The sequence below is a fragment of the Dendrobates tinctorius genome, unplaced genomic scaffold (genome assembly GCF_039654945.1).
Source record: "Dendrobates tinctorius isolate UK_male_01 unplaced genomic scaffold, ASM3965494v1 ptg000016l, whole genome shotgun sequence".
NCBI classification, from domain to species: domain Eukaryota; kingdom Metazoa; phylum Chordata; class Amphibia; order Anura; family Dendrobatidae; genus Dendrobates; species Dendrobates tinctorius.
In genome coordinates this window covers 19,148,219-19,175,214 of record NW_027361684.1, presented here as the reverse complement: position 1 = coordinate 19,175,214, position 26,996 = coordinate 19,148,219, and the positions used below count along the sequence as shown (strand labels likewise).

The 26,996-nt window shown below is 43.4% G+C and overlaps 1 protein-coding gene across 2 annotated transcripts in view; it reads right to left on the bottom strand.

Moving 5' to 3' along the window:
- The window catches only part of HIP1 (huntingtin interacting protein 1), a 198,371-nt gene that overhangs the window by 147,636 nt on the left and 23,739 nt on the right, over positions 1–26,996 (bottom strand). For both annotated transcript variants that reach the window (XM_073565546.1, XM_073565545.1), the window contains exon 2: positions 1,441–1,504. In XM_073565546.1, the coding sequence (XP_073421647.1) occupies positions 1,441–1,504 (64 nt within the window). The remainder of the gene's footprint in view (positions 1–1,440; positions 1,505–26,996) is intronic.

Sequence of the window (26,996 nt, the reverse complement as noted above, 5' to 3'; positions counted from 1 at the left end):
GATGTGACAATTTTACACCTAATCCCATGACTTGGAATAAAAGTCCTTTGTGCGCCAACCATCTATCCCAGACAACTGCGATACTGAGATCTAACTGGTCCTAAAATATCACAATGGTAATTTTTATATGTTGGGTAGAACTTCACCTAAACGGCTTCTAAACATAACGAGGAATAGCTTTTGTCTATTACTGCAAAAAAAAAAAAAAACTTTCCTAATTCCAAATTCGAAAGCTACACTGCCATTGGACTAAGTTTTGGATCCTCAAATGGTAGAAGTGGCCTCCAGCACGTTGTAACATCAGACTATGCTCAGCTATTGTAAATATAAGGCCTCTTTCACACATCAGTTTTTTGCCTTCAGGCACGATCCGGCTTTTTTTTGTAAAACCGGATCCGGCAAAATGCAATGCCGGATCCAGTTTTTCCCCATTGACTTGCATTAGTGCCGGATCGTGCCGGATGGCATTGCGTTTCATCCGTTTTTTGCCGGATCCGGCAACTTGTCTCATTCCGGCGTCTGGAAAAAACGGCTACTGTAACGTTTTTTGTCTCCGGCGAAAAAGCCGGAAGCGCCGGATCCGGCGCTTCCAGCTTTTTGCTACAATGAAAGTCTATGGGCGCCGGAATGCGCCGGATCCAGAAAAAGACGGATCCAGCCACCGGATCCGGTTTTTTTTAAGTCTGCGCATGCTCAGATCCAATTGGCCAGCCCCCAGGAACAGATATAACCTGCTAGACGGATCCAGCAAAAAAACGGATCCGTTTCTACAGTTCTCCAAAATTTATGCCGGATCCGTTTTTTCAAAAAATAGCCGGATCCTGCCTGACGGCAAAAAACTGATGTGTGAAAGTAGCCTTAATGGATTAGCTCTTGGCATCGGGAGATGGTGTAGACATCACTAGTGGTAATGGCCGCTGTCATTTGGGCCACCTGCGCTGTCTCCCATTTTATTTACAAAATTTTTTGGATACAATAAAGCTGACAATAGTGAGAACCACAAAATTTCCTGCTTGTGGAATATGGGATACATTAATGCTGACAGTGGTGAGTGCCATATTTCCTGCTTGTGGAATATGGATTGCAATAAAGGCAACTGACGCGGTTCAGTCTCGGAGCGCTCAGTCCGAATCGGTTTTCCGCTCAGTTTTGTTACAGCTGCATATTTTATGAATAAGTCAAATATTAATTCTCTAAGAATAGCCTGACAGGCTGCCAGCTCTGCCCTGCAGGGGACACAAATCCTAATGTGCTGAAGCATTTATTATTCCTTTACCACCCCCATCCTGTAGCACATATAGCACGTTCACAATGCCGCACAGCCGGCTGTAAAATCCCATTCAGCGGCAATTGTGAGCCCTTCCTCCCACACGCTCTCACTGAACACCTTCAGCGAGTCCAACATCCCACCGCTGGTAATTTTTTTTTTCAAAAGGATATTTCTTGCATGTTTTTCCTTCACGGCGGCTTCTTGAGTGTTGATAGCTTTATTTATACTCACAGCCTGAAAAAGGAAACAGCAAGAACCGGGTGAGAAACAGCTTTGAACAAGCTAGACAGTGCAAAAGTCAGTAAGAGGGACACTGAACATGGCGGCTATGTCTTAAGTACTACAATGCTGGACTGCTGAACATTCTTGGGGCTCATTTACCAGCCTGTTGTATAAAATAGGATATGGGGGTGCAGGTACGTCCCAATGAAAACATACTGATAAAACGTTATATTTATTTACATCGTGGACCATTTTATTATTCGAATACATTGTGACATTAGTTCTGTCAAAGAAAAAACTATAGAGGTTAAACTAAAGCCCCCCCATAAAAATTAGATGGCTGTCGGCCAAACGTTGATTCGACAGAGCATTCAACCGGCAGCTATCTCGGCCGTCTTTTCCATATACAGGAGCACTCGGCCAAGTGCTCCTGTGTTCTCTAGAGAGCCACTGCCAGACATCTCTGATGGAGATTTATCTATAGAGAACAAAAGGATCCTTAAAGCCGGCTACACACATTACATGCCTGTGGGCCGAAGGATTGTTCGGCCGCCAGCCACCTAAGTCGTGTCTTCCACACATAGGGGTGATGGTTCAGCAGAGTGCTCTTTTCTCTCAGATCGGGACATCAAAGCGATCAGCGTTCTGAAAATCGGACATGACTGAGCGACATGCCCCTCTGATGAAGAGTTGGCCGGTTAGAGTGTTGGCTGAACCCATCGATATCGGCAAGGTTGGCTGACATGAGTCTAATGTGTATGAGGGCCTGGACTATCAATTGTCCGGGGTCTCCATACACATTAGATTGTCATCCGAACCCATAGATATCGGCAGATTCGGCCAACATTAGCGTAATGTGCACGGGGTTTAAGATCTGTCTCGATAAACATATAATGTAGTATTGCTTATAATGCTCCACACTTGTTCCTCTTCAACAATTATATTAGTGAACTGGGTTCTTAATATTAAATTAGGATCTGTAACTAGACTTTACAAAACAAAGTGCACATATTCTTAAATTAGACTTAGACCCACTGAGACTGGTGTACTTACTTTAAAAATGCAAGTCAGAATGGTTGTACAATTAACAAGTACTTAGTACAAGTACAAGTATAAAATTTTCAGTCAATCTCTGCCCACCTAGCTTAATTGACAGCTACTTAGTGCCCCTCCTCGATGGTGCCGCTGAGATCTCACACTGCTCAGTACAAGCTGCAGTCAAGTTGTGTGGGCAAAGACTGAATGAACTTGGGATCATTTGCTCTCTGACTCTTTAGCTGGACTCAAAAAATGATATATCTGGATTAGTCATAGGAAGTACACCAGCCTGATCAAGTCTAGCAGCTCAATTCATTAATGTTTACAACCTGTATTGTGAAATTAAATTAATTATTTTTAAATTGGACATTTGTATCTCTTTTGAGCAAAATAATGTGTATTTACAATACATAATCACTGATGTGTGGGCATTTATTATGCTTTGCTTACAGTTGTGGCCAAAATAAGTGACACCCCTGCAATGTTGTCAGATAATACTCAGTTTCTTCCTGAAAATGATTGCAATCACAAATTCTTTGGTATTATTATCTTCATTTAATTTGTCGTAAATGAAAAAACACAAAAGAGAATGAAGCAAAACATTGATCATTTCACACAAAACTCCAAAAATGGGTCATACAAAAGTATTGGCACCCTCAGCCTAATACTTGGTTGCACAACCTTTAGCCAAAATAACTGCGACCAACCGCTTCCGGTAACCATCAATGAGTTTCTTACAATGCTCTGCTGGAATTTTAGACCATTCTTCTTTGGCAAACTGCTCCAGGTAACTGATATTAGAAGGGTGCCTTCTCCAAACTGCCATTTTTAGATCTCTCCACAGGTGTTCTATGGGATTCAGGTCTGGACTCATTGCTGGCCACCTTAGAAGTCTCCAGTGCTTTCTCTCAAACCATTTTGTAGTGCTTTTTGAAGTGTGTTTTTGGTCATTGTCCTGCTGGAAGACCCATGACCTCTGAGGGAGACCCAGCTATCTCACACTGGGCCCTACATTATGCTGCAAAATTTGTTGGTAGTCTTCAGACTTCATAATGCCATGCACACGGTCAAGCAGTCCAGTGCCAGAGGCAGCAAAGCAACCCCAAAACATCAGGGAACCTCCGCCATGTTTGACTGTAGGGACCGTGTTTTTTTTCTTTGAATGCCTCTTTTTTCCCCCGTAAACTCTATGTTGATGCCTTTGCCCAAAAAGCTCTACTTTTGTCTCATCTGACCAGAGAACATTCTTCCAAAACGTTTTAGGCTTTTTCAGGTAAGTTTTGGCAAACTCCAGCCTGGCTTTTTTATGTCTCTGGGTAAGAAGTGGGATCTTCCTGGGTCTCCTACCATACAGTCCCTTTTCATTCAGACGCCGACGGATAATACGGGTTGACACTGTTGTACCCTCGGACTGCAGGGAAGCTTGAACTTGTTTGGATGTTAGTGGAGGTTCTTTATCCAACATCCGCACAATCTTGCGTTGAAATCTCTTGTCAATTTTTCTTTTCCGTCCAAATCTAGGGAGGTTAGCCACAGTGCCATGGGCTTTAAACTTCTTGATGACACTGCGCACAGTAGACACAGGAACATTCAGGTCTTTGGAGATGGACTTGTAGCCTTGAGATTGCTCATGCTTCCTCACAATTTGGTTTCTCAAGTCCTCAGACAGTTCTTTGGTCTTTCTTTTCTCTATGCTCAATGTGGTACACACAAGGACACAGGACAGAGGTTGAGTCAACTTTAATCCATGTCAACTGGCTGCAAGTGTGATTTAGTTATTGCCAACACCTGTTAGGTGCCACAGATAAGTTACAGGTGCTGTTAATTACACAAATTAGAGAAGCATCACATGATTTTTCGAACAGTGCCAATACTTTTGTCCACCCTCTTTTTTATGTTTGGTGTGGAATTATATCCAATTTGGCTTTAGGACAATTCTTTTTGTGTTTTTTCATTTAAGACAAATTAAATGAAGATAATAATAACAAAGAATTTGTTTTTGCAATAATTTTCAGGAAGAAACTGAGTATTATCTGACAAAATTGCGGAGGTGTCAATAATTTTGGCCACAACTGTATATAGCGCCATTAATTCCACAGCACTTTACACACATTATCATCGCTGTCCCCCAGTGGGGCTGGGAATTTAGATTCCCTATCAGTATGTCTTTGGAGCGTGGGAGGAAACCGGAGAAATCCCAAGCAAACACGGGGAGACCATACAAACTCCGATAAGAATATGTAAAGGGGGTCTCCAGGTACTTACAAAGTTAGATAAAACTTTTTGATCACATGCAATACATGTCATGCAGCAACATGGTCCCTAAGATCAACTATTCACATACTTTCTGACCCTTTTTGATACCAAATTGCTGGATTAACACAAGCAGAACAGTTACATCATTTACAGCAAGCCGGAGAACCCCTTTAACTTTATAGCACCTAGCAACAAACAGCAATTACTAGTTTTGACTTCTGGAGGATGTTTACAGATTAAGGCAGGCGTCATACATTCCTTCTAATGTAATGGATCAATGGAGTGTTTGTGTATCACACAGTCTACGTCTCCCTGCGCTGCTGCAATTATCGCCACTTTCTACATGTTCTGCCTGACAGCTAAATAAGCAGCTTGTTGCTTTCAAGACAGCCAGAGCATTAGTGAAATGTTATACCGGCCAAACGGCATACTGGACCCTCTTTTGCCACTTTATAGCTTTTTACATGACTATAGGTTGCTGATTTAAATGACTGATTCAGCGCAGCTTACAGTTAGTACTTTGAGGATTTTTTGGAACCTACTTTATATTAGAGTTGAGCAAATATCTTCGGGTCCCCACGTAAGGTACTGTCACACTTTGCGATGCACCAGCGATCCCGACCAGCGATATGACGCGGTCAGGATCGCTGGTACATTGCTAAGTGGTCGCTAGTGAGCTGCCACACAGGCAGATCTCACCAGCGACATCGCAGGGGTTAAGGGTCACTACTTACCTGTCAGACGAGGCGATCCTCATGTCCTCCCGCCCGCATCCACACGTCGCTCGTCTCCACAGCAGGAAGCCCAGCAGGAAGCTGACGACGAGAAACGGTCCAGGGCGTTCTCGCGCGATCAGCGATAACCAGCGGGGGAGCGGTCGGAGGTAAGTATCAGACATAGCGATATCGCTAGCAATATCGCTATAACGTCACAAAAAACCGTGACGTTATAGCAATATTGCTAGTGATATCGCTTAGTGTGACAGGCCCTTTAGTCGGAAAGCTATAGCGTTTGCCGAATAAGCTACAGCGGGAACCCGGCTTCCTGGATTGCACCGGCTGAACAGTTGATCCCCGCCGCAGCTGTATGTGTCACGGCTGTGTGACAATCGCAGCACATGCATGGAGTAGTGTGAAGGTGACCTCAACATACATGGCTGTAGATAAATGGATGGAACTGTTCTTCACTGCTGTGCTGTCATACACTATCTGTAATGTTTATTCAGTGTTTTATGGTTTTTCTCATTTTCTTTATTGCTCAGCTGTGAGTTGAGACATCCTATCACTATCCAGATTCACCCTAAAATGGCTACTGCATTCCCTGCCTTGGTATTTATAAAGGCTCTGACAGTCCCTCCTGATAGGTGGTGTTAGCACGGTATTATGGTAAAGCCTGCCAGGTTGCGCCTGAGGTCATGTAGCCCTTTTTTGGCTGATGCAATCTTCTGCAATGTGCAAACTGACAGTGGCCATTTTTGATGGTTTGTGGCAAGCGAATTGCCAACTGCTTGAATTCGACAGGTTCAGCAAATTATTGAAACATTTAATTTGCATTAAATCAATTTGCTCTTCTGTAGAACCTCAGAAGCTGTGTGCACCTTGGGCAATTTTATTTTCCGCTCACAGCTTCGCTCTGACATTAGTAAAGCAGGAAATCAAAGTTTACACAACGAACACCACAAAGGTCAGAAATTAAAAACACAAGCGTAGAGTGACAACTTGTGTAAATCCTATAACCAGATCACCTCTGAGAAACCGGGAGGAGAAAGAACGATTATTCCAGGCAATACTCTACACAGTGCAATTAGACTGGATGATGTGACCTGGATTGGGATTATATAAGAGTTTGGCTCACAGCAGATAAAGGTCAATGCCGTGTCCATTGTGCAGCTGCTCAGTAGAACTGCTGGAATAAAATCCCCTTAAAAGTTAATGGCGACATAGCGCCATATGGAGGAGGTTTATCCAGCGCTTCAGAAGAGTTTTTATTTATTTTAGCAACAGTCGGATGTAATTAGGCCGTCATAGGATCAATAAGGCCACAATGCCGATACATTACATAGTTGGGCTATAAAGCTCTTCCTGGTGTAAATTCTCTCCAGGACGTTCCTCAGATTTGCTATTGATCTCAATCAGTGTAGTCTATGTAAGAGATCCAAGCACCCGACTCTACCAATCGCTATGAGACTAATGTGTATTGTACTGTATATATGAATATTTTATAGATCTGCAGGAAATAACCGCAAAGACACCATACGATGTGCATGACCACACAGAAATACAATATATACATTATATTTTAAACCCTTAACGACGCAGGAATTTTTCATTTTTCTCGCAAGTGTGACCCCGGCCTTACACTGATACTAAACGTGTCCAGTTAGTGGTGAAGTATGAAATTAGCAAAAAAAATAAATTGTTTCTGTCGCTGTAACGTTTTGATTTTTCTGTCTGTAGTGCTATATAAAGGCTTGCTTTTTTGCGTGTTGAGTTGATGCTTATATTGAATACCTTTTGGGGGTATATACGACACTTTGCTTGGATTTTCTTGAGGAAATGCAGAAACGAAAAAAATGCATTTCTGGCATTTTGATTTTTTTCAGCATTTAGGCTATGTGCACACGTTGCGGAATTACCACAGATATTTCCGCCGGAATTCCGCAACTCCCTGCCGCGGGAAATACGCATGTGTAATTCCCACGATAAACTAGCATTTTGCAAGCGCATAAAATCCGCAGGAATTCCGGACGTGTCCACATACCCTTATACCCTTCAACTTTATATTTTGATAAACCAGACTTTTTTGGACAAGGTAACAAAAAATATGTTTGGGGGTTACCGTATTTTATCGAGTTTCTTTTTAATGTGGAAAAGGGGGGTGAATGAAATATTTTTACTTTTTTTTCCCGGCTATGTCATACATCCATATAAAGTAGGCTCAGCTCCTGAGATTGCTTCATACATTCATTTTTGACCTATGGAAAAAAAAGAATTTCATAGGTTGTTAAGGAGTTAAAGGGGATCTGAGTAAGGGCTCGTTCAGAAATCCGTCTTGTGGTTGTTGTTTAATCAATATTAGAAGTTTTCAGTTAAGGCCTCTTTCACACATTCGTCTGTCACCATCAGTCAAAATCCGCCGTTTTGCTAAAAAAACGGATCCGCCATTTTTCTTGGCAGATCCGATTTTTTTCCCATTGAGTTGCACTACCAGCGGATCTTGACGGATGGTCATCCGTTGGATCCGTTTTTATATGGATCTGCCAAAATTTTGGCGTCCGCCGGCTTGCCAGACATTGAAAGGTTTTTTTTGGTCGGACGGATCCGCATTTTACAGTGTGCATGGCCGGAGGAATTGACTCATCCGGAAATTTAACCCCAAACTCGGTTTTAATATCTCTCTCTCTCCCCCTCTCTCTCTCTGTCTTTTTTTTTTTCCTGGCACGGTTTCCTTTAAATTTCTGCCTTATCCGGATCCGTCAAATTAACGGTCCGGTGACACCCGTTTGTTTCAATCCGACAACGGATCCGTTTTCCGCCATTTTGGCGGATTTCGACTGAGCTAAAAAACGGATGTGTGAAACAGGCCTAATGAGATGCTCGTTCTCAGGGGTGGGATTGTAGGCAGGGTCTTATCATGGTGCTTTAGGTCAGAGAAACCAAGAAAAGACCTTCCCACAGGCCGCCCCAAAGTACAAAGATTATGTGTGTCTCGCTCTCTCTGTCCTGAAAACCAGACACAATGAGGAGCTGAGAGAGCAGCTTCAGTGACATCCATAGAAGTAACTGAAGGTGCATTTCCACCGGCACTTCACTGTGAGCCGGGACAATGAACTGCGGTGACCTCAATGAGATCACGGTGAAAATTCAATGAAGTGAGCCTGAAATGCACCTTTATTGACCGGCGGTTACCGCTACGAGGTCATCGCTCGTCACTTGCACACCTCATTGCATTCTGGTTTTTAGCTTGGACGGTCGCATTATGGCACCATCGCATTATGGCACCATTCAGGTTATAAACCAGTTATCGCAGAGATGGATTATGGCGTGGGACACTAATCTTCACTTCGTGCAGATGAGGGATATGGTTGTTTATTATTTTAGCTTATTTACAGGGACAAGGGCATCAATGAATTAGGCGTGAGGTGAGTATAACTTTGCTTTGTATTTTTATTTCAAATAAAGAAGTCTGTCTTTCTTTCAATTAAAGAATTTTACTCTGGCTGTCTTTTTACACTCTAACTTTGTGGTTAGTAATGGGGATGCCTCTCCATTAATAACCTGTGGGATTTATTTCAAAGGCCATAATACTGCTGACATCAACCCCACAACCATTACACAACTTGTCATCGCACAAGGGCAAGTAGGGAAAGGTGGCCAAAGCCTTTTCTGGGTCAGCTGTGGACTGCTATTTTTATGCTGGTGAAGTGGAGTGGTGGCCAATATCTATGGCCCTTTACCAGTCTGAGAATACCAGCAACCAGCTGTTTGCTTTAGTTTGGCTGGTTGTCAAAAAAAAAAAAATATATTTATTTAGATAATAAAAAATAATGTAGGACCCCTCTATTTTAGATCAGCCTTGCCAGCCATGATAAAGCTGACAGATGTGAGATGCCTGGGCTGGTTATCAAAAATAGAAAAGACCCCACGTAATTTTTTGTTTATTTTTAGCACAGAGGCCAGCTGATGAATACTTCCATCACCGATGCCTGCTCTCGCTGTTATCAGCCACAGCAGGCGCTGGCTGATGGGACTAGTACTCTCTCATCAGATGATGCATGTGACCGGAGGTAACCTTTTTATTGCCAGTCACAGCTGCTGGCCCACACTGTCATCTGACAGCGTGGGAACAGCAGCTCTCCGACTGGCGGTAATGATCTTACCGCTGTTTAGAGCCGTCGGTGTTTCTCGGACTGTCATGCAGATGACAGCGTGGGAAACACCTGACATTCAGGGTGCCGAAGCCGAACCATAACATGGACTTCCTGGAGAAGTCCGTGTTCGGAGTCCATGCCCGAACACTAAATGTTTGGTACAGACCCAAAACTTTACTGTTCGGGTTCGCCCATCTCTATTTGTGAGTAATCCATTTTTCTTGTATACAAAAATATCGTACAGTATGAAGATTTTCCAGTCTCCAGTACCAGACAGTCACTACAAGGACTAGGAAGCGGAGCCTAGCAAACAATAACGAGTCTGCAACATTCCAACATTCGCTAAAACTACAAAATCCCTACAAACAGCTGATCAAAGGGGTGGAAGGAGTCAAACTGTAAGAAAACTCTTACTGATGACCTGTCCTGAGCAAAACATCACCGCACAAGTTAGAAAGTTAAAAAGAATTCTTACTCATAAACTTTTGCAGATTGAAGTAAACATCAGTAACTTCCTACAATAGCCCATGTGTTCACTGACTAAGTAAAAATTAAAACTTGTATCCCGAATCAATGTTCAATGTAAAAACCTCCATTGAACATTGCCTGTATATTTTTCAGAACATCAAGTTCATAGGCGCATTTATGGGTCAGGATATGGGAATATCTTTCTGATCGCTGACTACGGGCCCCCTCCCCCCGATCCCAAGGATGGGAACCCTAAGGCCTGTTTCACACTTCCGTTTTTGTGTCCGCCAAACGGATCCGTTTCCGTTTTTTTGACGGAAACTGATGCAAACGGATCCGTTTTTTTAAAAACGGATCCGTTTTTTTGACGGATCCGCGGTAACCGTAATGGAAGTCTATGGGACAAAAAAACGGATCCTGCAAAAAATGGCGGATCCGTTTTTTTACGGAAAACAACGGATTTTGACGGATTTGAAAAAACGGAAGTGTGAAACAGGCCTAAGCCTGAGAACTGAACGCTGAAGAGAACATGTCGAATGGAGCAAAGGTGTGCCTGCTCTGACTCTGCTCCATTCACTGTCCCACATTGATGGAAGGCAGAGTATGCAGGCGCGGGATTTCTAAGGGACATCTGAAGAGAAGGGGAGGAGAAAACCTGTATAAATGATGACCGTAGGCAGTCTTATCTTCCGTGCAGCCTACGCCCCATAGCCTGGAAGATCGAAGGTATAAGGCTGGAGTCACACACAACGAATAAAAAAATCGGTCCCATTTTAACGGTCCGAAATCGCACAAAAGTATCTTAACCAGTGATCCGTTTTTGATGCGATTTTCTTCATTGATGCGATTTTAATCGCATGTAAGGATCCGTTTGACATCCGTCTGGCGAGATTTTCTCGCAGGATAGCAAAATGGACATATAATGGAGCCCAATGACAGGTTTCCCCACACAAACGAATTAATAGATCTAGACACATTAAATACATACCTATATATATATATATATATTTTATACATGTCATAGAGACACATTTATATATATATTTCTAATTCATACAGTTCATCAAAGCAGAATAGCCGCTGAAACATTTCCCGACTTTTGTATAACATTCTCCTGCCCGACATGAAATGACACATGGTTTACATATAGTTAACCATTTCATTTCATGTTTTTTTTTTTATGTCTATCACTATTAATTATATGAGGGTTTGTGGGTAAAATTATGGACTTGTAAGGGTTCATTTAAGGGGTTAATTCGTTGTATTAAATTGCTGGGACTCCCGCTGACGTCACTGAGGCTGCAGGGAGTCCCCGCAATTTAATACAACGAATTAACCCCTTAAATGAACCCCTACAACTCCAAATTTTTACCCACAAACCCTCATCTAATTAATAGTGATAGACATAAATAAAAAACATGAAATGAAATGGTTAACTATATGTAAACCATGTGTCATTTCATGTCGGGCAGAATGATTATACAAAAGCCGGCAAAGGGTTCAGCGGCTATTCTGCTATGAAGAACTGTATGAATTAGAAATATATATATATAAATGTGTCTCTATGACATGTATAAAATATATATATATAAATATATATATGTATATATATATATATATATATATATATATGTGTGTGTCTAGATCTATTAATTCGTTTCTTTATTTAAGCGGTCACTGTGATATTACTGTATTTTAAAAAAAAAATTGGGCTTTTGGTGCGATTTTACCGCAACTCTCACATTGTGTCCGTTTGCAATCCAATTTTTTCTCGCCCCCATAGACTTGCATTGTCGAATCCGATCCGAAAATCGGTGACAATCGCAGCATGCTGTGATTGTCTCGGTCCGAGGATCGGATCTGATAAAAAAAAAAAATCGCATGATGTGAGCTGCCCCATAGAATAACATTGGGACGAATGCAATGCGATTTTTTTATTGCATTGCATTCGTCCGATTTAATCGCTAGTGTGACTCCGGCCTAAAAGATGAATTCTACTAAACAAGGTCACATCTAGGAGGCATACAGGTATGACTAATTTCACCAGTATACAACCTGTATGCCCATATTATTAACTCAAAAACCAACAAACTGTGACAGATTCCATTTAATAAATATTTTGTAAACATGAAGGAAATAATATGTTCTCAACATAATCTGCCTGCAACATATGATATAAATCTGCCCCCATTTATCAGTATTACCGCTGCATCAGAACCCTGAAGGATTTAGTGTTGTCTTTCCAACTTATTGAGCATTTATGGCACATCTTATGGGCATTCCTTACATTGATGGATGCCTCCATAGTTATACATCTGCTGTGAGAATCTCTAGTATACAAAAAAGTAAAGATGAAACCTCTCACATCTTGGCTAAACCCTTGCGTTCACTAGACTGGATTCCTTCTATACAGCCTGTACTCTTCACAGGTCAGTCTGACCCTCAGGCACTGCTATGCTCCTAAACGTTCATATTTGTGCCTAAAAATGGCCACGTCCTGCTGTGTGGATGTTTCTGGGTCAAAGCTGTTACTGCTATAAAACACATATTCATCTCCTCTAGCTTAAAGACCATTACCAGGTAATCTGAGTCATGTACAGTAAGTCAAAACCTTATGTAATAGTTCACAGAGAAAAAGAAAAAAAAAACCTGCTATATTGAATATTGGTATGTTCACACGGAATTTTTTTGTGAATTTTGGAGTGGATTCTGGACCAAAATCCACATAAAAAAACACTTCAAATAATCTGTGAATAAGCTTCCCATTCATTTAGATTGGCAAATACGACTATAGTGGACACGATGCTGTTTTTCCAACATGTTTTTATTTCCAAGTGGAAAATGAAGAAAGAAGTCAATTCTTTAGGTGTTTTTGCTAGAAAAAAAAAACACTTCACATTTGTCCTACTGAATGATGAACTGATGCATATACATCAGTATAAAAAAAAAACACATTGAAAATGTACCCAAAATCTTAGTTTACTGAGGCAAATTAAGTAAAATTTCCAGCTAGGAAAAAAGTGTGTGTGAATACACCCTTAAAGGGGTTGGTCACTTTCTGCTGTTAGTGCAGTTTCGTCACACACTGACCAGCACTCACACTCCCCCAGCAGCGGCCACTGTATGGACAGGAGTGCTGGTCACTGTGTGAGGAAACTGCACTAACAAGAGAAAATGGACAACTCCTTCAAGGATTTTTATGTGCTTCCTTACAGTGATTTGCCCCCATCTATACTATTTGCCACCAGTATAAAGTTGTAGGTGAAATGAGATAAAAGATGGCACCGCGCAGACACTGCTTCCAGTTCCTCTCTGTCAGATCATTTTGTGCTGCTGGGAGATAAATTACTGTGAGTGGAGTCTGGCAGCTGCCTGTCTGCTTTTCATTGAGATAAATGTGCACATTCAGCTGAGCTGAGCCTGCATGTTTATTGGGAGGACAGGGAGCGTTACTGTTGGCAAGCTTAAAGGGATCTGCGGCCAACCCTATTTACTTGCATGGGGCTATGATGTAGTTCCCCCCGAACACTGGCAGCTCCTTCACTCTCAGACTCCTTAGGTGGGGATCCTAGTGGTCAGACCTCTACCAGTCACAGAGTAATGGTATATCCTGGAAATATGCCATCATTTTATGAAAAATAAAACATCCCCTTTAAGATGTTAGTAAGTCCAATCCAAAGATTAGCACCAGGACAGACCCATTTAAAGGGAACCTGTCAGGTCTCCGGTGTCCCCAGAACCACCAGCAGTTGTGTCTGCATATGTAAATTCCCTGCCTAACAGTCCCTATATTTCATTACAAACATAAACAAATCTTTAGAAAAAGTATTTCAAAAGTACATTTATGATATGTAAATGAGGCTTATGACTAGTCAGTGGGGTGTTAAGCCCCCGTTACACACTGCGATATCGCTAGCAATATCGCTGTAAAGACACCGATTTTGTGACGTTAGTGTGATATTGCTACCGATATCTCTACATGTGATACTTACCTCCGACCGGCTCCCCCGCTGGTTATCGCTGGTCGCGCGAGAACGTCCTGGGCGATTCCTCGTCGGGCGCTTCCTGCTGGGCTTCCTGTGGCGCCGACGAGCAACGCGTGGACGCGGGCGGGAGGACGTCAAGATCGCCGCGTCTGACAGGTAAGTAGCGACCCCCGACCCCTGCTATGTCGCTGGTGAGATCTGCCTGTGTGGCAGCTCACTAGCGACCACTTAGCGATGCACCAGCAATCCATATCGTTGTCGGGATGGCTGGTGCATCGCTAAGTGTAACTGTACCCTTATTGTCCACAGAAATGTCAGCCCACTTAGGCCGGTTTCACACTAGCGCATTTTCAGCGCGCGCACGGCCGGGGGTAGCTCCGCCCCCGATCCGGCTCTCTGCCCGGCGTGCCCGCCCCTTCCTTGTAGCGCCGCCTCCTAGCGGACAGCGGCGCCTGCGATCGGCGCACCCTATCTTTAGCATAGGGTGCGCCGATCGTGCGCAGGCCGTGCGCTAGTTGCGCTTTGACCTGCGCTGCGCACTTTTGACGGTGCGCCGTGCGCGCCAAAATCAGAAAAGTTTGATTTTGGCGCGCACGGCGCACCGTCAAAAGTGCGCAGCGCAGGTCAAAGCGCAACTAGCGCACGGCCTGCGCACGATCGGCGCACCCTATGCTAAAGATAGGGTGCGCCGATCGCAGGCGCCGCTGTCCGCTAGGAGGCGGCGCTACAAGGAAGGGGCGGGCACGCCGGGCAGAGAGCCGGATCGGGGGCGGAGCTACCCCCGGCCGTGCGCGCGCTGAAAATGCGCTAGTGTGAAACCGGCCTTAGCATGTTATTACGCCCTTGTGGACATGATATAATTTACAAGCGCCAGCATCATCGTTAGCGCTATATTTACTGGGCCAACCAAAATATTTCCTTGGTCACTTTGCATCCTGGTCTCCAACAACTTCTATTTTGTGATATTCACACTCTCATCATGAGGGACTTTAACATTGTATCGATTATCCACTCTTACCATCTGCCACTTATCTCCCATATTTAACTTTTTCTCCAGGTCACCACTTACTAACTGTCCTACGCATGAAGATGAGAATACAATAGACCTGGTCTTCTCCTGGCTCTGCTCTAACTCTCCTGTTTTTGACCACAACCATCTTGTGATGCTGAGTCACTTCTCACAGCCAAGCCGTGAGATGGGATAGTCAATGAGACCGAGGTCAGAAGCCAGAAGGCAATTTCATAAACAGAAGGAATGACAAAGGCGTAGTCAGGTAACGTTCCAGGTCAGAATGCCAGGAGAAGAGCGAATCAGAGCAGAAGGGGTTAACCAGACTGATGGTTAGAGCGAGGTCCAAGGTCAGGCAATGAAAGATCTACAAACAGAATGCCAGGCAAAGAGAGATAAACCACACAGTAGCTGAATGTATGTCTGGCAGATGTTTGGGAGTAACAGCCCAATTAAGGAACCTGGCAATCACCTGAGACAGTGAACACCTGGAGACAGCTAAGGGTACCGTTACACTAAGCGACGCACCAGCGATCCCGACAACGATACGACCTGATAAGGATCGCTGATTATTCGCTAAATGATCGCTAGTAAGCTGTCAAACAGTCAGATCTACCCAAACGACGCAGCAACAATCTCGGCAGTCATTGGGACCTTGTCACTCAGCAGCGATTCTGATGACTCCCGCCTGCGTGCATGATTTCTGGAGGTCGCTCGTCGGTGTCAAGCACAGCGATGCATGCTGGCCAGCGGGACACCAGCGATCAAAAAATGGCCCAAGACATTCGAGCACGATCAGCGACATCGCAGCGGGGGCCTGGTCGCTGCTAAGTGTCACATGTAACGAGATCACTGGCGAGGTAACTGTTACGCCACAAAATCGCTAGTGATCTTGCTTAGTGTGAAGGACCCCTAACGCTTTCCAGTCTCAGATTGAACAACCGAGCTGTCAATCAACACACTGACAGCTCAGGAAGCCCCATCACCAGACTGGATGACTGACCTGGCAATGAAAGTAATGACAGCTTCAGCACGCACCTGTACCAGATTGGATGGCTGAGCTGTCAGTAACTGCATCCCAGACACACTGAGGGGTGGAACCGTGATAGACATCGCTCACTATTGATATTTATTGCCCCACTCAGGACATCCCTATTTACCACACACAGAAATCCTCATGCCATGAAAATCCAACAACTTATGAAAAATTTACAATCATTTTTGTCCATAAACTTTTTCCTCTCATGCCAACTTTGCTTTGAAACATTAGAAAAATACACTTAAGCGTGGCCTAGATGAAGCAGAGCTCCGACACGCAGAACAAACCGACAGACAACAGCAACCCTGGCACACGCTTGGGGCATAGTTATCCAGGTGTGCCAAACGTCTGTGGAAAAAAATCACTTTCTGAAGAAGACTTCATCCACTACGAGTTTGTGCTAAAATATATAATGCTGCTCTTCATCTTGGCAAAAAAGTCTACCTCACCACCCTCATAACCTCACTGTCCAAAATACCTCTTTGACACTTTTCTCTCCCTCCTCAGTCCTGCAGTGAAGGCCCCTATCACAAATCTGAAGATGTGGCCACTTAATTAACAGAAAAACAATTGACAATATCTAACAGGAAATTTTCTTACAAGACCCTAATATCATGGATCCTCTTCCTTCACGCATTTCACAAGTTCACTTTCCATCTTTGAATCAGTCACAAGAGAAGTGACTGGGCTCTTGGCTTCTTCTTGTCCTATTACCGGCAAAAATGACCTTATTCCCTCACATCTCCCCCAGACCATCTCCCCGGCTGTCACTATCAACCTAACTAAAATTGTTAAAAACTGTCCACCTTTAGTAACAATTTATTTTTCCTTAAATGCATGTATTTGGTGATAAAAAAAATACTATTGGGTTTCTTTAAAAGTTTTACACAGCTTGCATTTACAAGCTTTGCTTTCTTGCAGATTCAGCTTTGATGTCCAGTGTGTGCTCATAAATCAGCTGAGGGGGGATCAGAAAAAGAGAGATAAGTGTTACAAGCTCTTCTGTCCTTCACTCTGAATGAGCTCACTGACAGATTCTCAGTTCATTTATTCTGCAGCCAGCATTAGATAATGCTACATTGCGACTATAGAAGGAAAACGAGAGTACATTTTTAATGAAACAAAAATTGTAAAACTGTTCTTTGCCCACAAATGCATGAATTAACGTAAGAAACTAATTGTCCTCAAAGGTTGACAACCCCTTTAACCTTTTTGTTTTTTTGGTAACTCCCCCCCCCCCCCCATTTAAAAAACATCATCACAACTCCATTGGTAAAAAAAATCCCTCACTCAACCTGAACTGTTCTGCCAACTCCAGACCTGTCTCTAACCTCTCCTTTATCTCTACATTCTTGGAAGGCGCCTACTCCTGTCTGATCCGCTATCTCTCAGATGATGCTCTTCTTGACCCTTTACAATCGGTTTACTGCTCTGAACACTGTACAGAATCTGCCCTTATAATCCACTTAATTCCCAGTAGCTACACTTTTAAGTGTGCCCTAAAACACATCTCTTTAGCCTATGTCCAGTAGTGATCAGTGAGAACCGACCCAGCAGCAATCCAGCGATCCAATGCAGACACAACTTTTTAGCCTGTTTTTAAATAAATGATCTCTGCTGGATCTGTTTTTAGCTTTGAAGTCTATGAAAAACGGATCTGTTAATCAGTCATCGGCTTTTTTTTTTCATTTGTAACGCTACAAATGAAAGAAAAACAGAAGGCTGATTAACAGATCCATTTTCCATAAGCTCCAGTAAGTAAAAATGGATCTGTTACAAACGAAAGAAAAATGGATGACTGATTAACAGATCCCATCTCCAAAATCCTATCCCAATATGTAGTAGATGTAATAATAATCATTTTAGCAAATACCTCCAATTATAAATGTAGTATAGTTCTTCTGATTCGCTATGTCGCTTACCCCATGTGCAGGGCATTGCAGTAGCTTAGGAATTCATAGTTACGACCACTAACATCTAACTAAGGCTGGGATCACACTACAGTGTGTGATGTGAGAAACTCGCACAAGTCTCTCGCATCAACACCCGGAACTACCTCTGGCACTCAGGACTGAAGCTGCGGCTGCATGTATTTCTATGCAGATGCAGCTCCGGTCCTGAGTGTCGGCGGGTGTTGATGCGAGAGACTAGCGCGAGTTTCTCGCATCACACGCGGTATTGTGATCCCGGACTGACTGTTAGGGTGCGTGCACACGCTGCAGATTTTGCTGCGGTTCCGCAGCGTTTCTGGCCCTGCGGGTCCGCAGCAGAATCTGTTGCGTTGTACAGTACCATTTTACGCTATGTAAAATGGAAACCGCTGTGCACATGCTGCGGAATTTTCCACGCGGTTTTGCTGCGGTTTGAAATCCGCAGAAATAAAGGACATGTCACTTCTTTTCTGCGGACTCCGCTGCGGTCTACCATCTCCTCCATTGTAGAGGTGATAAACCGCAGGGAAAAACCGCAGCCTAATCCGCAGGTAAACCGCAGGTCTTTTGACCTGAAATTTACCTGCGGATTTGACAAAATCCGAGGGGAGAAATCCGCAGCACCTAAAAACTACGTGTGCACATAGCCTTAGTATGGTTCTCATTCACTTTGGTGGGATCAGAAAACCCTTCTGTCTTTGTGACAAATCTGCGCAGAAAAGACTGAGCCAAAAACACGACAAATCTGCAACGTGTGCACAAAGTCCTAATGAGCCCTGTTGACCCCATTTAATTCAGATTGCTAAACTAAGGCCATGTTCACACGTTCAGTTTTTGGTCAGTATTTTACCTCAGTATTTGTAATAAAAAACCTTACAGTGGAGCAATCAGAGGAAGAGTATAATAGAAACCCGTCACCACTTCTGCATTTATCACCCACTTCTGGTTTTGGCTTACAAATACTGAGGTAAAATACTGAGCAAATGCTGAACGTGTGAACGTGGCCTGAGAGGGAAAACTGCAGACACCCCCTTTAACCCATAAACTACTGCATAATCCAGCAGCAGACTAAGTATCAACAACTGTCAATGGCCAACATATTTTTGTCATGTTTTTCCAGTAATGTCCCCTCTTAGTGGTATATTGCCTGCATGGAGGTACGGGGGAGGGGGGGGGGGGGCGTTTGTGTTTAGGGGTCTATTTTTAGAACGCAATGTGAGACGTTCCCATGCGAGAGAGGAAGCGCCACTCCTTAGCTTAACTTTGTGCACCTTCCAGCCAGCCATTGAGCCTGAGGCCAGCATTGCCGCTCCTCAGCGTCAGCTCTTTTCTTGATGGAGACTCTATACTTGATGTCATTAAAAGAAAGGTGTTCAGTAAATGTCAGCTCAGCAGGGGACCGCCACATCCCAAGCCACCATGACATAATGACATATTTCATTATTAATATTTAACTCTTTGTGAATTAATGAGATTAGTCAGTCCACAGCGAAAGAGAAAAAGTAGCTTCCAGATATGAGAAAAGTGAAACATAAAGTTGTGAAACCACGAAGACGACATGTTTGCATTTCACATCCCTATAAGACCTCACTTTTACTATTATTGCTTTTTTATCACATGTAATGGACAGCAAAACTAATAAACCCAAGTGTTTTGGTGGACTGGACCAGGACCTCTGTCATTCTATGGGGTTGTGCACATGTACAATTTTTTTCTTGGACCGAATAGTCCAAGGAAAAGAATCGCAGCATGTAAGATTTGCCTCTGAGAACCGGACAGCAGTCGCCCATTCAAGTTTATGGGTCCATGTAAAAAAATCGGACTGCACTTGGACCGATTTTCACCGACTGACATAATGGAGAAGGAGGAGAAACTTATTTTTTTCTCTCTCTCAATCTCCAAGGAAAACCACTCTGATTAGAGTGTGATTAGTCAAATTGGACTGTTTTTCTCGGATGGAGAAAATGATTGTGTGACTCTAGCCGTATACTGAAAACAGTGCGCACTGCATGAACGTACTTGTAGTCCACCAAACTAAAGTTTATCCCAACTTTATCCTTAGTAGGGCGGTGTCAGACGGCCGTATAACTCATGTGAGAATCGCATCCTAAGGCTGGAGTCACACACAACGAATAAAAAATCGGTCCCATTTTAACGGTCCGAAATCGCACAAAGGTATCTTAACCAGTGATGCGTTTTTTTATGCGATTTTTCTTCATTGATGCGATTTTAATCGCATATAAGCATCCTTTTGACATCCGTCTGGCGAGATTTTCTCGCAGGAAAGCAAAATGGACATATAATGGAGCCCAATGACAGGTTTCCCCACACAAACGAATTAATAGATGTAGACACACATATATATATATATATTTTATACATGTCATAGAGACACATTTATACATATATTTCTAATTCATACAGTTCTTCATAGCAGAATAGCCGCAGAAACATTTGCCGGCTTTTGTATAATTATGCTCCTGCTCGACATGAAATGACACATGGTTTACATATAGTTAACCATTTCATTTCATGTTTTTTTGTTATGTCTATCACTATTAATTATGAGTGTTTGTGGGTAAAATTTTGGAGTTGTAGGGGTTAATTTAAGGGGTTAATTCGTTGTATTAAATTACGGGGACTACCGCTGACGTCACTGAGGCTGCAGGGAGTCCCCGTAATTTAATACAACTTTAATACAAGCTTTAAACATGCCTCCATCACACCTATCCTCAAAAAGCCCTCTCTTGACCCATCCTCTGTATCTAGCTATCGCCCTATATCACTTCTCCCATACGCCTCCAAACTACTGGAACAACACGTCTACCTTGAACTGTCCTCCCATCTCTCTTCTTGCTCCCTCTTCGACCGCTTACAATCTGGCTTCCGGTCACACCACTCCACTGAAACTGCCCTTACTAAGGTCACCAATGACCTCTTAACTGCCAAGAGCAAGCGACACTACTCTGTCCTCCTCCTCCTGGACCTGTCGGCTGCCTTTGACACAGTGGACCATTCCCTATTATTACAGACCCTCTCATCCCTCGGCATCACAGACTTGGCCCTCTCCTGGATCTCATCATACCTAACAGACCGGACATTCAGCGTCTCCCACTCACACACCACCTCGCCCCCTATCTGTCGGAGTCCAACAAGGTTCAGTCCTTGGGCCCCTGCTGTTCTCTATTTACACCTTTGGCCTGGGACAGCTCATAGAATCTCATGGCTTTCAGTATCATCTTTATGCTGATGACACACAGATCTACATCTCTGGACCAGATATCACCTCCCTACTAACCAGAATCCCTCAATGTCTGTCCACTATTTCATCCTTCTTCTCCACTAGATATCTGAAACTCAACATGGAAAAAACAGAATTCATCATCTTTCCCCCATCTCACGTGACCCCCCCTACGAACCTATCAATTACAGTAAATGACTGCCCACTCTCCCCAGTCCCACAAGCTCGCTGCCTCGGAGTAATCCTTGACGCTGATCTCTCCTTCAAACCACATATCCAAGCCCTTTCCACTTCCTGCCGACTTCAACTCAAAAACATTTCACGCATCCGTTCATTCCTCACCCAAGAATCTGCAAAAACCCTAGTCCATGCCCTCATCATCTCTCGCCTTGACTACTGCAACCTCATGCTCTGTGGCCTCCCCTCAAACACTCTCGCACCCCTCCAATCTATTCTAAACTCTGCTGCCCGACTAATCCACCTGTCCCCCCGCTATTCCCCAGCTTCTCCCCTCTGTCAATCCCTTCACTGGCTCCCAATTGCCCAGAGACTCCATTACAAAACCCTAACCATGACATACAAAGCAATCCACAACCTGTCTCCTCCATACATCTGTGACCTCGTCTCCCGGTACTTTCCTGCACGCAACCTCCGATCCTCACAAGATCTCCTTCTTTACTCCCCTCTTATCTCCTCTTCCCACAATCGCATACAAGATTTCTCTCGCGCATCACCCCTACTCTGGAACTCTCTACCACAACATATCAGACTCTCACCTACCATCGAAACCTTCAAAAAGAGCCTGAAGACCCACCTCTTCCGACAAGCCTATAACCTGCAGTAACCACCGATCGACCAAACCGCTGCACGACCAGCTCTACCCTCGCCTACTGTATTATCACCCATCCCTTGAAGATTGTGAGCCCTCGCGGGCAGGGTCCTCTCTCCTCCTGTACCAGTTATGACTTGTATTGTTTAAGATTATTGTACTTGTTTTTATGTATACCCCTCCTCACATGTAAAGCGCCATGGAATAAATGGCGCTATAACAATAAATAATAATAATAATAATAATATATATATGAGTATATACAGTGCCTACAAGTAGTATTCAACCCCCTGCAGATTTAGCAGGTTTGATAAGATGCAAATAAGTTAGAGCCTTCAAACTTCACACAAGAGCAGGATTTATTAACAGATGCATAAATCTTACAAACCAAAAAGTTATGTTGCTCAGTTAAATTTTAATCAATTTTAAACATAAAAGTGTGGGTCAATTATTATTCAACCCCTAGGTTTAATATTTTGTGGAATAACCCTTGTTTGCAATTACAGCTAATAATCGTCTTTTATAAGACCTGATCAGGCCGGCACAGGTCTCTGGAGTTATCTTGGCCCACTCCTCCATGCAGATCTTCTCCAAGTTATCTAGGTTCTTTGGGTGTCTCATGTGGACTTTAATCTTGAGCTCCTTCCACAAGTTTTCAATTGGGTTAAGGTCAGGAGACTGACTAGGCCACTCCAACACCTTGATTTTTTGCCTCTTGAACCAGGCCATGGTTTTCTTGGCTGTGTGCTTTGGGTCGTTGTCTTGTTGGAAGATGAAATGACGACCCATCTTAAGATCCTTGATGGAGGAGCGGAGGTTCTTGGCCAAAATCTCCAGGTAGGCCGTGCTATCCATCTTCCCATGGATGAGGACCAGATGGCCAGGCCCCTTGGCTGAGAAACAGCCCCACAGCATGATGCTGCCACCACCATGCTTGACTGTAGGGATGGTATTCTTGGGGTCGTATGCAGTGCCATCCAGTCTCCAAACGTCACGTGTGTGGTTGGCACCAAAGATCTCGATCTTGGTCTCATCAGACCAGAGAACCTTGAACCAGTCTGTCTCAGAGTCCTCCAAGTGATCATGAGCAAACTGTAGACGAGCCTTGACATGACGCTTTGAAAGTAAAGGTACCTTACGGGCTCGTCTGGAACGGAGACCATTGCGGTGGAGTACGTTACTTATGGTATTGACTGAAACCAATGTCCCCACTGCCATGAGATCTTCCCGGAGCTCCTTCCTTGTTGTCCTTGGGTTAGGCTTGACTCTTCGGACAAGCCTGGCCTCGGCACGGGAGGAAACTTTCAAAGGCGGTCCAGGCCGTGGAAGGCTAACAGTAGTTCCATAAGCCTTCCACTTCCGGATGATGCTCCCAACAGTGGAGACAGGTAGGCCCAACTCCTTGGAAAGGGTTTTGTACCCCTTGCCAGCCTTGTGACCCTCCACGATCTTCTCTCTGATGGCCTTGGAATGCTCCTTTGTCTTTCCCATGTTGACCATGTATGAGTGCTGTTCACAAGTTTGGGGAGGGTCTTAAATAGTCAGAAAAGGCTGGAAAAAGAGATAATTAATCCAAACATGTGAAGCTCATTGTTCTTTGTGCCTGAAATACTTCTTAATACTTTAGGGGAACCAAACAGAATTCTGGTAGTTTGAGGGGTTGAATAATAAATGACCCTCTGAATAAACTTTTCACAATTTAAAAAAAAAATTAAACAAAGAAATAACATTCTTTTTTGCTGCAGTGCATTTCACACTTCCAGGCTGATCTACAGTCCAAATGTCACAATGCCAAGTTAATTCCGAATGTGTAAACCTGCTAAATCTGCAGGGGGTTGAATACTACTTGTAGGCACTGTATATATATTGTGTCTAGATATATTCATTCTTTTTTTATTTAACCGGTCTCTGTGATTTTACTGTATTGGAATAAAGAATTTGCAGCTTTTGCTAAAGGACACCGGGTGCAATTTAATCGCAACTCACACATCGGGTCCGTTTTTAGTCCCATTTTTTCTCGCCCCCATAGACTTGTATTATCGAATCCGATCCGAAAATCGCATGCTGCGATTGTCTCGGTCAGAGGATCGGATGTGATAAAAAAATCGCATGATGTGAGCTGCCCCATAGAATAACATGGGTTCGAATGCAATGCGATTTTTTTATCGCATTGCATTCGTCCGTTTTATTCGCCAGTGTGACTCCGGCCTAAAACTCGTTCTGGCTCTCCCCACCTGAGCTTGACAGCTGCATAGTAATCCATCATGCTGTCTTGCTTATGTCAGGAGAGGTGGCGGGACTCCTCAGTTCGCCCTGCTCTCGTTGGATGCAAGTCGTTTGAATCCTTCTGTTAGGAAATTGGTAATTCATTTACTTTGGTTTCTAAAATTGAAATTGCGTTTTATTGGAAATCCACTCGAGTGCCCTCTTCACTCGATATTATTGCAAAGCTGACTTTACATAAGTCATATGAGCAAAAATTGGCGTTGCTGAATGGCGGTCTTCCTTCCTTTATAAAGAAATGGTCTGGCTGGCTGGCAATGTTTCCATGAGTTCTTATTATTATTATTTATAGTCTGGTTGTGTTTTTTTATTTTTTCTTTCATGTGTCATGAATGCCTCATGATATTACATTTATGTATGCTCTGTTATAAAATGTTAATAAAATTGTTTGGAAAAGGAGAGGTGGCGGGCCAGTCCATGCAGTGCGATGTGATTCTCGCAGGAGTCAGGCTGTGTGCACACGCTGCGGATTAGGTGCGGATTCATCAGCGCAGATTTTGTAAAATCCGCAGGTCAAAATACCTGCGGTTTTACCTGCGGATTGCTCTGCGGTTTTGCCCTGCGGTTTTCATCTCCTCAATGGAGGAGATGGCAAACCGCAGCGGAATCCGCAGAAAGAATTGACATGTCAATTCTTTCTGCGGATTGAAAACCGCAGATAATCCGGGCGGAAAATTCCGCACCGTCTGCATTGCGGTTTTTGATTCCCATAGGGAATCATGGTACTGTAGAATACAGCAGTCTGACCCTGCCCGTAGTCAGATTGTTTTTTTTGTACAACAAATCAGCCTGAAAAATATATCTTGATTAAACAGACATCAGCAGTCATTTTTACAGCCCAATGTCTAGCAAATGGTTTACAAGACTGAAGGATCATTTGAATATGATGCTTTGGTTGGTTTTACACTTGCCATATTTTTGCGAGCCATTTTTGTGGTCCCAATAGATTTCTATGGGGCCACAAAATCGGCCCGCAAAAATTAGGAGGGCCGCGCTCCGTATGGCCGTGAGGGCTGTATTTGCAGCCATGAAAAAATATCGAGCTTGCTTGATATTTTTCACAGCTTACAGACACAGCCACAATTTGCGGTACATCGTATTTGCGGATCGCCGTTTTTTCCCTGCTATTTGTTATAACAGGGAAAAACGGCGATCCAAGAAGGTTTTTTGTGGCCCGTTTTTGCAGGAGACCTCAAAAATCACGGTAATACAGCCCGCAAAAACGGCCCGTGAAAACGGGCCGCAAAAAACACGGCAAGTGTAAGGCTATGTGCACACGCTGCGGATTCACCCGCGGATTTGTATCTGCGGATCCGCAGGTAAAACTGCAGGTAAAATGACCTGCGGTTTGCCACCTGGACAATGGAATAGGTGGCAAACTGCAGAGGAATCCGCAGAAAGTAGTGACATGTCAATTCTTTCTGCGGATTCAAAACCGCAGCTTTTCCGCAGTTGAAAAACCGCAGAATGTGCACAGCGGATTGTAAATCCCATAGACTTACATGGTACTGTACACTGTCTGCAGAACTGCTGCGGATCCGCAGAGGCCAAATCCGCTGCGGATCCACAGCAGAATCCGCAGAGTGTGCACATAGCCTTAAACCAGCCTAAAATGGATATTTCTAATTAATCAAAATGATCATTTGCCCAATCACTGGTGCTACAGGGTCACTCAGTCAAAGATTGCTCTACATCACAGCGTTAGGCTATGTTCACACTATACATTTTTTCAGAGTTTTTTCTCTGCAGTAAAACCTGCTCTCTTGGCAGTAAGAAACTGGTTTCAAAACGCAGGTTTTGCTCGTTTTTTGCTGCATTTTTGCAGTTTTTTGTGCTTTTTGTCATCTTACATTTGTCTCTTGTGCATGCTGAAAAAAATCTGATTCTACTTCACCAGATGTTGGCAAAAAAACGCAGCAAAACCTGATTCCTACATTTTTTCACACAGGAAAGATGTATATCTTTGTACTTATCTATGAACTGGTCCAATGTTTATATTTATGTTTCTCCCTCTCCCATATTGATAGTTCTGCTTCACGTCACTTGTCTTATCTATTGCATTTTTTCTAGGCTGTATTGTGCATAAATATGTGACTTCAGATTTTGTATTAGTCTAGCCTGATGAAGAGACCTGAGTAGTCTCGAAAGCTTGCAATGTATTACCATCTTTTCAGTTAGCCATTAAAAGGTATCAACTACTGAGGACTCTCAATCCTGAATATTTTACATTTTTTCAGCATTTTTTCACCACCCATTACTTTCATTGGATGAAAAATGGTGAAAGAAGTGACATGCTCTATTCTGCAAAAAACAAGCAAAGGCACAAAATACAGATGACAAAAAACCAAGCTGTGTGCATGAGATTTCTGAAATCTCATAGACTTTCCTGGTGCTGTAAAACGCAGCTGAAAATTTGCATGAAAAATAAAAACATTAAAAAAAGATGCAAAAACGCCCAGTGTGAACATACCCTAATGCAGGTGAATGGGGTCTCATTGCTACCTGTAGGATACCTGAACTGCAATAAGCAAGTCACAAAAAGTTGGAACCAGTT